The sequence below is a fragment of the Bufo bufo genome, chromosome 5 (genome assembly GCF_905171765.1).
Source record: "Bufo bufo chromosome 5, aBufBuf1.1, whole genome shotgun sequence".
In the NCBI taxonomy this organism is placed as follows: domain Eukaryota; kingdom Metazoa; phylum Chordata; class Amphibia; order Anura; family Bufonidae; genus Bufo; species Bufo bufo.
The window spans coordinates 522,899,098-522,913,073 of record NC_053393.1 but is presented as its reverse complement, the minus strand read 5'-3'; the positions used below and the strand labels follow the sequence as shown (position 1 = coordinate 522,913,073).

Sequence of the window (13,976 nt, the reverse complement as noted above, 5' to 3'; positions counted from 1 at the left end):
TTCCGACCCCAGCAGCCTATTAATAATTCAGCACTGGATGGTATTGATACTATGAAACTTGTTTGTTTCAGACGCACATAGATCAATAGATGTATGTCTAGAAACCTGACCAGCAATTCACCTCCAACCACACTTAGAAATCTGCTACCTGATACATTTCTGCTCCCTCCTCAGTCAGCTTAAAATACTGCTGAGCTTAGCAAAGAGACACTTAGTGATTAGACCTTCTCTCCATGCTGCTTACAAGCTGTAAAAGTTTAAAGAAATGTGAAAACTTTTTGCTTGATACAAAAATACCAATTTGGTACAGAAGAAAAGTATGTGCCGCTACCTATCCATATCTACTATCTATCTATTATCTATCTATCTATCTATCTATCTATCTATCTATCTATCTATCTATTATCTATCTATCTATCTATCTCCTATCTATCTATCTATCTATCTATCTATCTATCTCCTATCTATCTATCTATCTATCTATCTATCTACCATTCTATTTATATATCTATCATCTATCTATCTATCTATCTATCTATCTATCTATCTATCTATCTATTATCTATTATCTATCTATCTATCTATCTATCTATCTATCTATCATCTATTATCTCTCTATCTATTATATATCTATCATCTATCTATCTATCTATCTATCTATCTATCTACCATTCTATTTATATATCTATCATCTATCTATCTATATAATTATCTATATGCAGCAACTGTCAAATGTCAAACACAGCAAAAGACTACGGAAGTACAGATCCGAAAATGCACAACAAAACACACTGGACAAAAGCAAGATACAATCATGGAACTACAAATCCCAGAATACAGAACAAAGTACAAAATATTTGGAAGGGAGAGCACCTGGAGTAAGACTTGAATATATAAGGCTACGCAGCAACTACTCCACCCTAATCAACCAGTCAAAGCTAAGTGAGAATCAAATCCAGATGCACATCCAAGGCAGCCGTAGATCAATTGCTGAAACAAAATTAGTAACTAGGTGAATATCTATCTATCTATCTATCTATCTATTATCTATTATCTATCTAATATCTATCTATCTATCTATCTATCTTATATCTATCTATCTATTATCTATCTATCTATCTATCTATCTATCTATCTATCTATCTATCATCTATTATCTATCTATCTATCTATCTATCTATCTATCAATCTATCTATCTATCTATCTATCTATCTATCTATCTATCTATCTATCTATCATCTATCTATCTATCTATGTCATATCTATCTATCTATCTATTATCTATCTATCTATCTCATATCTATCTATCTATCTATCTATCTATCTTATATCTATCTATCTATTATCTATCTATCTATCAATCTATCTATCTATCTATGTCATATCTATCTATCTATTATCTATCTATCTATCTATCTCATATCTATCTATCTATCTATCTATCATCTATCTATCTATCTATCTATCTATCTATCTCATATCTATCTATCTATTATCTATCTATCTATCTATCTATCTATCTATCTATCTATCTATTATCTATCTATTATCTATTATCTATCTAATATCTATCTATCTATCTATCTTATATCTATCTATCTATCTATTATATCTATCTATCTATCTATCTATCTATTATCTATTATCTATCTATCTATCTGTCTATCTATCTCATATCTATCTATCTATCTATCTATCTATCTATCTATCTATTATCTATCTATTTAATATCTATCTATCTATCTATCTATCTATCTATCTATCTATCTATCCATCTATCTCATATTTATCTATCTATCTATTTAATATCTATCTATCTAATATCTATCTCTTATCTATCTATCTATCTATTATCTATCATCTATCTATCTATTATCTATCTATCTATCTATCTATCTATTATCTATCTATCTATCTATCTATCTAATATCTATCTATCTATCTATCTATCTATTATCTCTATCTATCTATCTATCTATCTGTTATCTATCTATCTATCTATCTATTTAATATCGATCTATCTAATATCTATCTATCATCTATCTATCTATCTATCTATCTATCTATCTATTTAATATCTATCTATCTATCTATCTATCTATCTATCTGTTATCTATCTATCTATCTATCTATCTATCTATCTATCTATCTAATATCGATCTATCTAATATCTATCTATCTATCTGTTATCTATCTATCTATCTATCTATCTATCTATCATCTATCTATCTATCTATCTATCTATCTATCTATCTATCTATCTATCTATCTATTTAATATCGATCTATCTAATATCTATCTATCTATCTCCTATCTATCTATCTATCTATCTATCTATCTATCTATCTATCTATCTATCTATCTATCTATCTAATATCGATCTATCTAATATCTATCTATCTATCTGTTATCTATCTATCTATCTATCTATCTATCTATCTATCTATCTATCATCTATCTATCTATCTATCTATCTATCTATCTATCTATCTATCTATTTAATATCGATCTATCTAATATCTATCTATCTATCTCCTATCTATCTATCTATCTATCTATCTATCTATCTATCTATCGTATTTACAGTAAATCTATCTATCAAATCAAATCAGCTTTAGGCTACATGCACACGACAGTTATTTTTTGCGGTCGCAAATAGCGGATCCGTGTTCCTGTTTTTTTTTTTTACATCCACATTTGTTCCGTTTGTCCGCAGATTTTGTAGGTTGTGTTTCCGTGTTTCTTCATTATTATTTTTTTTGTGGTCCGTAAAAAAAACCTGAAGGCTGTAATTCTTGAAATCTAATATATACAGGTTTCCCAGCAACCATTCACAAAAAAAAAACGGATGTAGATGACATACGGATGGCTTCCGTTGGTCATCCGCATTTTTTTTGTGGACCCATTGACTTCAATGGGTCCGCAAAACGTTTATTGCGGACAAGAATAGGCCATGCAATACTTTTTTGCGGACGGGAAACACGGACAGCAGACGCGGAAAAGAAATGGTTGACTACACCACAATTTTAACGGCTGCATAGAAATGCATGGGTAACCATCAAATCAGCCAAAAAAAAACGGAACGGATGCAGAGAAAAACAACTGTAGTGTGCATGTAGCCTCATTGTCAGAACTAAATACATTTTAGCATTGCCAAAGCAAGTGGAAAATAACTGTGTAGGGTTGGGGGGTGGGGACACGTCCAGGGTGGGGCTATAGGGTAAGTTTGGGGGGCGGGGACACATCTAGGGCGGGGATAAAGGTGTCCATGGTATATCAGGCTCTTCTCAGTCTATGGCAGGCAGTAATTTATTGTGCTGCTATGGCCGCTGTGTTCTCCTTTTCCCCCAGCAGTATGGATAGTCTCTCTTCCTCCTCCATGGAGGTGAAGTCTGGGCAGAGATCAGACAGTCTCCTGAAGTAAGTCTCCCTCACTGCTGAGTATTTGGGTCACCGCAGCAAGAAATGAGCCTTATCCTCCACAGCCTCTTGGTCGCACTGCTGGCACAGTCTGCTCTCCCTGGGCTTGTACCTCTTTCGGTGACGCCAGGATTCGATGAGCAGGCTGTGGGCGCTCAGTCTGTACCGGCTCAGGATCTGTCGGTCTCTTGGATTGGGGAGTTTCTCCAGATATGGGGCCAGTTTGTACTGCCTCTGCAGGCTCTGGTATACTGTCAGCTTCTGTGATGTTTATATGTCGTTCCTCCAGACGCTAATATACTCCTCTTTACCCTTGTGTATCGTCCTCTGGATTTCCCCCTTTGCCAGGCTGTATTGGTTGGTGGCTTGGGCAGGCTGGGTTTGGGTGACTTGTTGCAGGGTGCTTTGTTTTTCTGGGGCTTCTTGGTGTAGCAAGGCTTTGTGATGGTTGGAGCTGGGACTACTGCTATGCAGATGGCTCAGAATGATAGCGCCCTCTTCTGGACAGCAAAGTAGAGTAGGAATCTGCCCAGTTCAGGCGCAGTTTGAGGTGCTCCTGTGGACCCGGAGAAGGTGTTTGCAGAGTTCTAGGCGGAATAGTTCTGTTTGCCCAGAGTCTACCTATCTATCTATCTATCTATCTATCTATCTATCTATCTATCTATCTATCTATCTATCTATCTATCTATCTATCTATCTATCTATCTATCTATTATCTCCTATCTATCTATCTATCTATCTATCATCTATCTATCATCTATCTATCTATCTATCTATCTATCTATCTATCTATCTATCTCATATCTATCTATCTATCTATCTATCTATCTATCTATCTATCTATCTATCTATCTATCTATCTATCTATCTATCTATCTATCTGTCTCTGTCTATCTATCTATCTATCTATCTATCTATCTATCTCATATCATCTACTTCAGGTAAAATTGTAAAAAAATTACACTGCCAAATATCTGACGAGATCCTTTCCTCTGTGTTGTGCTGGACGTTATGTAATTGGTGAATCCTCTACAAATCCGAATCCACAATTTAATAAAGTAATGTTTTTCAGTATATCATATGTGAAAATAGTGAAGTGGAAACAACCAGACTAATGCGGGGAGATCCCGCAGAACACCGCCAGCCGTAGATTTAACAGCTCATTTCACTTCTCGTGGGAGTCTCATGCAAACAGTTTTTAAAAGACGCTTTTAGGGAGCGAAGTCATTATTATGTTATACCCACAGTCCAACAAATAGAAAAGATTCCAGGGGATTTCAATTATACCAAAGGATGTTTTTTAGAAAAAAAAAAAAATATATATATATATAAAACAAAAATTGAAAAAATATATATTTTGCATTTTCTCAGTAGTAAGATTCATTATCAGTGATGTGAATATAATATTTTTATTTTAGGCTTTTAGTGCTGATAATTAATAATTTACAATATTTCTTACAGCTTTTTATTATTATTATAATTTTTTTTATAAATTAGGGACATCCAACTTCAGCGCACAGGGGATCAAGACTTACGTATGTGCACTGACCGACCGCCTGTCTTCCTTTGCGCCCCTATAGCCTTATAATTTTTTATATGCCATTCCTGTAAATGCCTGGTATTGCACCTCACTCCTATTTAAAGAGGAGTTGTCTATTCTCCTGACATGTCTATTTTAGAAAACAATTATATTCCCCAGGAAAAAAAAACTATTCAATTCTGTGTACCTCTTTTATTCCTCCTAGAAATGTATCAATTGACTACTGGGTGTTACCATTTCCTTTTTTCAGAGGTTCGTCCCTACTAGACCTCCTGTGCCTGCACTGATTGGACAGTGGCAAAATAGGTAGGGGCACACCCTCAACTGGTAACACTCAGTTGTGACTGTGTTCATACCTTTCTAGGAGCAGTAACAGAGGAGCGGCACAGTTCTAAGAAATGGTGCCCCACAATGGCTACATATTACGGGGAATACAATTAGGTCAGGAGCGCAGATAGGTTTTCTTTGAATGATTGAAGCTGAACTGCAATATCAGATAAAGTCATTAGGCAAAAGGGGGGCTGTTTCTGGAGAAAAAAAAAGCAGATTCTTTAGGCTGCCTTCACACACAGCGGATTTTGTTGCAGAAAATTTCTGCAAATGAAAATCAGTTCTAGTCATCCGAATGGGTTTCTGTGGGATTTCTGCGAGCGCCATCCAGGTGAATAGAACGGATTGTCAGGCAATTTTCTGCAACAAAATCTGCAGCGTGTTAAGGCGCCCTTAGGCCTCATGCACACGACCGTTGTGTGTTTTGCGGTTCGCAAATTGCGGATCCGCAAAACACGGAAGCCACCCGTGTGCCTTCTGCAATTTGGGGAACGCAACAGGCGGCCCATTATAGAAATGCCTATTCTTGTCCGCAAAACGGACAAGAATAGGACATGTTATATTTCTTTTGCGGGACTACGTAACGGAGCAACGGATGCGGACAGCACACAAAGTGCTGTCCGCATCTTTTGCGGCCTCTTTGAAGTGAATGGGTCCGCATCCGAGCCGCAAAAACTGACCAGAACAACGGTCATGTGCATGAGGCCTTACACTGATCACCTGCAACCCTCTTAAAGACTAAAAAATGTCCCCCATATGCTGGGCCCCTCACACTGAATCTACTTATCTGGCTCCCCGCGCCACTCCTGGTCCCCGCACCGCCGCAGCTGCTTCTCCCCGTACGCGGATGAAAACATCTGGTGTTTCTGGAGCATCTTTTCTTTTATATTTTGTGCCATTTTTCTGTTGTTCCTTCTAGAAGTTTATGAATGAATTGCCCCAGCTGTCTGTAATGGAGGTCCATGTAGGCTTTAAAAGTTGGAAGCAACATAGACCCATAATCATAGATGCCCTAGAATTATCATTAAATGGGGAATGCAAGTAATTACTAAAACAGACATGTCAGGAGAAGGGGGCCAGGTGCTCTTTAAAGGGGTTGTGCCACAAAAAATATGTGGATCTGAATACTTTTGTACTTGCATGTGATAAAAAAATTTGAATGGCCACTGAGATAGTTAGTAAAATCTATCTGTCCAGCGCCACCTGCTGTTTGTTATCTTCCTTATTTCTTGTCCATCTCACTGAGGTGGTCGCACGTGCTCAGTTTAAATCTTCAACTGCCCCCAGCCGTATCTTCTGTTAGAAGCTGTGTCAGTTACAGGGAAAGAGCTGCAGTATAAAGGACACATCCTTTTAGACATGTTAGGGAGAGAGCTGCAGCAGACAGGGCACACCGCTTGAGCTTTAATAGGGACAAAGCAGGGGTGTAACTACCATAGCGGCAGACCATGCGACTGCTATTGGGGCCCAGGGCAAGAGGGGCCCAGTCTTAGTTGGGATTATCTCCTCTTCTACTGGAGGTGAAACTTGGTCAGGACTCTACTCTCTAAAGGAACAACTTTTAGCAAATGAAGCAGTGGAAAAATGGCCCAAGGGTCAATGAAAGAGGTTTAGGCGGAAACCCTTCTGTCCTGTGTGGGGGGCCTGGTCTGATCCTTGCTATGGGGCCCTTACTTCTCTATGTATGCCACTGGTAGAAAGCTGCAGTTGACAGGACACACCCCTCGAACTGTAATAGGGAGAAAGCTGCAACAGACAGGACACACACCCTGAGCTGTAAGGGTCCTTTCACACATCCGTAATTTGGGTCTGCATTCGTTCCGCAATTTGCTGACCCATTCACTTTCAATGGGGCTGGAATTGATGCGAATCAGCATTTCCGGGATCTGCATCCGCATTTTCGGGATCAGTTTTTTCGGGATCCGCCATTCCGTTCCTGAAAAAAATAGAACATGTCCTATTCTTGTCCGCAATTGCGGACCAGAAAATGCATTTTCTATTATAGTGTCTGTGATGTGCGGTCCGCAAATTGCGGATCGCACATTGCAGGTGCCCTTGTTTTGCTAATAGTGAGAAAGCTGCAACAGATAGGACACACACCCTGAGCTGTGGTAGAGTGCTTCAACAGAAAGGACATGCCCCTTGAGCTGTGATAGGGAGAGCTGCAGCAGAAAGGACACACCCCATGAGCTGCCAGACTGAAATAAAGCTAGAAGTGCATTCAGAGCCACGAATGGGGAGATCTCTGGATCCATGTGAGGTACTGGGCTGGCTCTAGCTTTGTTAGAAAGAGATTGTCATGTACTATATGATGTCTGATTTTCATTTTTTGCATCAGTCATGGGATAACCCCTTTTAGAGGGTGGTCTAAACGTGTCCATCAATTGGAGTATTAATTAGGAAGACCTTATATGTAGTAGTCATTATTTCTCACTTGTTACTTTGTACAGATACAATCATTCTAACTTAATAGCGACGTCAAGTGTCCTAATGAACATTACTTCTCGGTAAACATCATAGGGCGATAAGTACAAAATAAAAACAATGCGCTGCGCTCACAATTAATGTGCTGTATAATTATACCTAATTATGATGTGCCAGGCTTCTGTTTGATATAGACCATTACGGCAGAATTTACACCACATCAGCTTCCTAATGGCAGCAATAAGAGAAATATCGGATTGTGTGTTAATGTATTAATCAAATAACTTCTTTCCCGATAATTTTCTGACTTGAGCACGTCAAAAAGGAGAAAAGCCCCATGGGAAAAGAAAGCGCTAATATGTTTCCATTTACGACATATGTTCGATATACTTAAAAAGCAATCTGCACTTTCAGATTCAGATTACCATATGCAGCTCTCCTGCTGTGGAGATATATATATATATATACTCTCACAGTATACTTTTCCTACCTAGAGGCAAGATGTAAAAATAATCTATAGGCCGTTTATGTGGTTTTGTACTGATCTAGGCTACAGAGCAAAGTCAATATTAGGGCTCATGCACACGATTGTGTGCTGGCCGTTCCGTGCATTGGGGATCTCAATTTGCAGTCCCCAATGCATGGCAACATCCGTGCGGCTGCCGCAGACAGATCCAGACCCATTCAACTTGAATGGGTCCGTGATCTGTCCGCACCGCAAAAAAGTAGTGCATGCACTACTTTTTTTCGGTGCGGAGGCACGTACAGTAAACCCACGGAAGCACTCCATAGTGCTTCGGCGGGCTTCCGATCCGTGCCTTCGTTCCTCATCCCCCGGATTGCGGACCCATTCAAGAGCGCTGCAGACTCTTCAAAGGCCGGTCAGCGGGAGTGCTGGGTGTCGGATGCCCATTGATATGATATTAATGTGTAAGTCAAAAATGTTGAACTCCCAGGAAACCCTTTTACACGGTTTCTTAGCTTTGGACGATCCCTTTCAATTTGAAGGGTCCCAAATAATAACTTGGCTATCCCTTATCTCATGAAGCTGACTGGATATCCCTTATCTCATGGAGTTGATTGGCTATCCCTCATTCCATGGAGCTGATTGGCTATCCCTTATCTCATGGAGCTGATTGGCTATCCCTTATCTCATGAAGCTGACTAGCTATCCCTTATCTCATGGAGCTCATTGGCTATCCCTCATTCCATGGAGCTGATTGGCTATCCCTTATCTCATGGAGCTGATTGGCTATCCCTTATCTCATGGAGCTGATTGGCTATCCCTTATCTCATGGAGCTGATTGGCTATCCCTTATCTCATGGAGCTCATTGGCTATCCCTCATTCCATGGAGCTGATTGGCTATCCTTTATCTCATGGAGCTGACTGGCTATCCCTTATCTCATGGAGCTGACTGGCTATCTTTTATCTCATGGAGCTGACTGGCTATCCCTTATCTCATGGAGCTGACTGGCTATCCCTTATCTCATGGAGCTGACTGGCTATCTTTTATCTCATGGAGCTGACTGGCTATCCCTTATCTCATGGAGCTGATTGGCTATCCCTTATCTCATGGAGCTGACTGGCTATCTTTTATCTCATGGAGTTGACTAGCTATCCTTTATCTCGTGAAGCTGACTGGCTATCCTTTATCTCATGGAGCTGACTGCCTATCCCTTATCTCATGGAGCTGCCCATCACCCCTGATCCAATTTTTCTTACCCCCACCAATCAGATACTGATGACCTATCCAGAGGATAGATCATCAGTATAAAAATCTCAGAAAACCCCTTTAACTCGTAAATTTCCTGAAAACTTTACAGTCATTTTTACATAATTTTTCCAATACATCTAAATTAGCAAACGAAGCAATTTTTTCAATAGTTTTATTTAAAAATTTCCTATTTGTGTCTACTTCCCATGAAGGCTTACACGTTTCCATGGTAACAGACAACAAACAAGCCCTGTGTAGTCTGATCCTGCAGATTATCTTTCATAATTATTATAGCATAAATTTATGTTAGTAAGGGCTCATGCAAACAAAAGTATTTTTTTTCCATGTCAGTTCCATTATTTTATTTTTTTGTGGTCCGTATGCGGAACCATTCATTTCAATGGGTCAGTAAAAGAAAAAAAACTGAAGTTATTCCGTGTGCATTCCGTTTTCGTATGTCCGCATATCCATTCTGCAAAAAAATAGAATGTGTCCTATTATTGTCCGCATAACGGACAAGCATAGGGCTGTTCTATTAGGGGCCAGCTGTTCCGTTCCGCAAAATACGAAATGTACACAGACATTATCCATATTTTTTGCGGACCGCAAAATACATACGGTCATGTGCATGAGCCATAATAAGTAGGGAACAGGTGTATGACTTCAGAAACACTTGCCAGCAGTCCAAAATGTGCCAAGTCAACCCAGCGAACTGGCTCGATAAAAGGGCGAGGCTTATGCATACCCAAAAATAGGTATTTTGCTGGCATTTTTGGTCATTTTTTGCAGTACCTTGGGGTTGGCTTTGAATGTCATATTTTTGACTATTTAAATGCTGGTAAGTGTAGGATCAGACTACTCACAGTGTGTAGTCTGTTACCATGGAAACACAAGACTACATATAAGCTGAAAACACATTACAGTCGGATATTTAAATCAAATCAAGACTATTTGCTAAATTACGTGATCTGTTGGTTTAGATCTAAAAGAGAACTAAAAATGGCTGCGAATTTGGACATATCCTTTAAACATTTCTTGTCTAACAGCGAGCAGATGAATGACGAGAAGCAGAATAAGAAACAGAAAATGAGATCTCTAATAGCTAAGTAACAGCACAGGGTCTTTCGTTTACTCCCTTCACCTTGGCCTGATTATGTAATTGCGCTGAACCTCTAATCTCCATCTCCGCGTCCTCATCTATATTTCATATACCCTACTCCCAAAGCAGGCTCTTTCAGGTTTTCCTATCCTATTAGTTGACCACAGTCTGTCCACAGACTGCTTTCACGGACAATCGATACCCATGATCCTCAGCTGTCAGAAATGAGATAGAAAGAGCAAAACAAGAACTGTGATTTAGACAAGTGGAAAGCAGTCAGCAGGGGAAGATTCTTGTTATATAGGATAAAGGAGTTTCCAGGACTTACATATTGAGGACCTACCCTCAGGACAGGTCAGCAGTATCTGATTGGTGGGGATCCAACTCCCAGCACCCCAAACAATCAGCTGTTTGGAGGCGTTTGAACAAGCGCTGTGGCCTCTTTGTAGTATGCGAAGCTCAGCGATGTACTTTGGAAAACGGCCACAGAAATACGGAAAAGGAATGCACACGGAGTAACTTCCGTTTTTTTTGCGGACCCATTGAAATGAATGGTTCTGTATACATTCCCCAAAAAAACGGAACCTGTGCATGAGGCCTAAGTCATCAATATCTGATCGGTGGGAGTCGGCACCCTTTCCGATCCGATATGTGATCAGCTGTTCTTAGGCCCGTGACCCAACTGGAGTGCCGGAGCCTCTTCAAACAGTTGGTTGGCACGGGTGTCGGCATTGTTGAGCAAATCAAAGTTAACAAAATTGGAATTCGATCTGAATTTCAAGAAAAATTGGACTCACCACAAATCCAAATTTCTTGTCCCTTCTTGGTAAGGAATCAATTTTTCCTCATCCATTTGACATCACGTCATCATGTCCGCGCGCACAGTGACGTCATGATGACATCACTGCGCCCGACCAGCGTGATGATGTCACCGCATGTGAATTGTCGCGCTTTCTTCAAACAAGATGGCAGCGACGGCCTCTCCGCAATCAAATGGATGAGATGCGTATGTATTTTTTTGTTTTCAGCCCCGATAGGCTGAATATGACTCTCAGATGCCACAATCAGCATCTGAGGGGCTAAATGACGGGGAACAGCACGATCGCCCATTCCCCGTCATTGCGCCCGCTCCATACAGTGGAATACTATTCGTTACAAAGTAACTCGTAATGAATCAAATTTCTTATTGAAGTTTAGCGAAGCAGCCAAATCGAATTTTTAAAAAAGTCGTTCATCACTATTGTCGGGTGTCAGACTCCCACTGACCAGATACTGGTGACCTATCCTGAGCGTAAGTTATCAATATTGACCTCCATCTATATCGTATCTCTGGCCACATCTTCAGGAAAAAGTCTGAATATATTTTTGGTTTAGGTTTGGTGTTTTTTCTGTCAACTAAATTGTTATAGTCTAGAAAAGTAATCAATGCAGACATAAAATTGAAAGTTCTAAAGCAAATATAAAAAAGTTGCACTTTTACTGTAATTAACATTTTCTTCCCAATAGCTAGGTACCAATAACAGTGGGAACAGTTTTCTATTCGACTTCCCTCCCTGATGCGTCAGTCCAATCCACCAACAAGGGTCCATTCACACGTCCGCAAAACGGGTCTACATCCATTTGCGGAATGGGTGCGGACCCATTCATTTTTAATGGGGCCACAAAAGATGTGGAGTCCGCATCTGCACGTCCGTTCCGAGGCCCTGCCAAAAAATAGAACATATCCTATTCTTGTCCGCAGACAAGAAAAAGCATTTCTATTATAGCGTCGGCCATGTGCGAAACACACATGGCCGGTGTCCGTGTTTTGCGGATCCGCAATTTGCGGACCGCAAAACGGCTGCTGACGTGTGAATCGACCCTAACTGCGACAGGGATTGGAATCAATATAGCCCCTTGTAGTAATAAAATGATAGAGCATTGGGTAGCACCGGGCCCATTTGCATGCAGGGCACAGGCTGTAAGTGTGGTATGACTGTCCCTGTGACTCCCAATGCCTATGACTAGCGTTGAGCAAATTGAAGTCCACAAAGTGGACATTGATCTGAACTTCAGGGAGAATTTGATTCGCTGCGAAGCCGAATTTCCTCGTGCTTCATGGTAGCAAATCGATTTTCCCTGAATGGCGGCAAAATTTTTTAAAAATACGTCATCCATTTGATCCTGATGAGCTGGCCACCACCATCTTGATTGAAGATCTCGCACGAAGTCCTATGCGCGGTGACATATGACGTCACCGCGGGCTGTCCAAGATTTTGCTCTAGATCTTCAATCAAGATGGTGGTGGCCAGCTCATCATAATCAAATGGGTGAGGTAGGATTTTTTTATTTTTTTATTTTACACTCTGTTAGATTCTGCGATCATCTATGCACACGGCATCTGAAGGGTACAATGATGGGAAGCGGTGCAATCGCAGCTCCCTGTCATTGCACCAACTTCTTATACAATTTCACAGTTATTCGGCACGAACCAAATTTTTTTGTAAAATTCGGCGAAGCAGCCGAATAAAATTTTCCAGTACTTCGCTCATCTCTTCCTATGACTGAAAAATCAGTGAAATAAAAAATAAATAAAATGAAAATAAAACAAAAAATACAAACGCATTCTCAAATCTGTAAAACATTCTTTATTGTATAGTGAAATATTTTGCACCCGGCCTCCGCAGGGTCGTATTTCAGAACAAAATATCAACATTATTTTCTTTTTGTTTTCTTACAGGGCTATGCGGAAAAGGGAAAAAGCATAGCGAATGCTCTGGAGGATTTGAAGGCTAATTTCTATTGTGAATTATGTGACAAGCAATACCACAAGCACCAGGAGTTTGACAACCATATTAATTCTTACGACCACGCTCACAAACAGGTAAGCCTGGAAATTCATATATTCCAATATCTCTGTCCAAAAACATCACTGAAATCCCTTGCTAGCGAAGGGTGAAAACGACACTGCTGGAATTATGCTTTTATTTCTGTATTTTAATGATTATTCCCTCAATTCCTTCACAGTATCAGATGTTTCTTTTCAACTGGCAGGTAAAAATTATTATCAAAAAGCCTTTCTTTGCTTTCAAAAATGTGTTGCAGGCTTCCTATTAGAGATGAGCAAATCAATTCTAAAATTCGGAAGTTTAACACGAGATTTCCAATGAGTTCTGATTGTAACGAACCAAAATTTTGTGAGAAAGATTCTTCCAGGCAATTGGAGCACTTTTATTTCCAGTTATATATGCTGCCACTGGCTGATTTGGCTAAATCGGACAATAATAGAACTTTGTTCATCTCTACTTTTAATGTCTCTGTGTAGATTGGACCAGTATAGGAATAATTATATATAGTGTCCATTAAAAATTAGTTATATTAAAGGCCCTCTGTCAGCAGATTTGTACCTATAACACTGGCTGACCTGTTACACGTGTGCTTGGCAGCTGAAGGCATCTGTGTTGGTC

At 39.8% G+C, this 13,976-nt stretch overlaps 1 protein-coding gene across 1 annotated transcript in view; it reads left to right on the top strand.

Moving 5' to 3' along the window:
• Nucleotides 1-13,976, top strand: part of ZNF804B (zinc finger protein 804B) — a 384,452-nt gene that overhangs the window by 320,664 nt on the left and 49,812 nt on the right. The window contains exon 2 of the mRNA XM_040434562.1: nucleotides 13,250-13,393. Coding sequence (XP_040290496.1) covers nucleotides 13,250-13,393 — 144 coding nt within the window. The remainder of the gene's footprint in view (nucleotides 1-13,249; nucleotides 13,394-13,976) is intronic.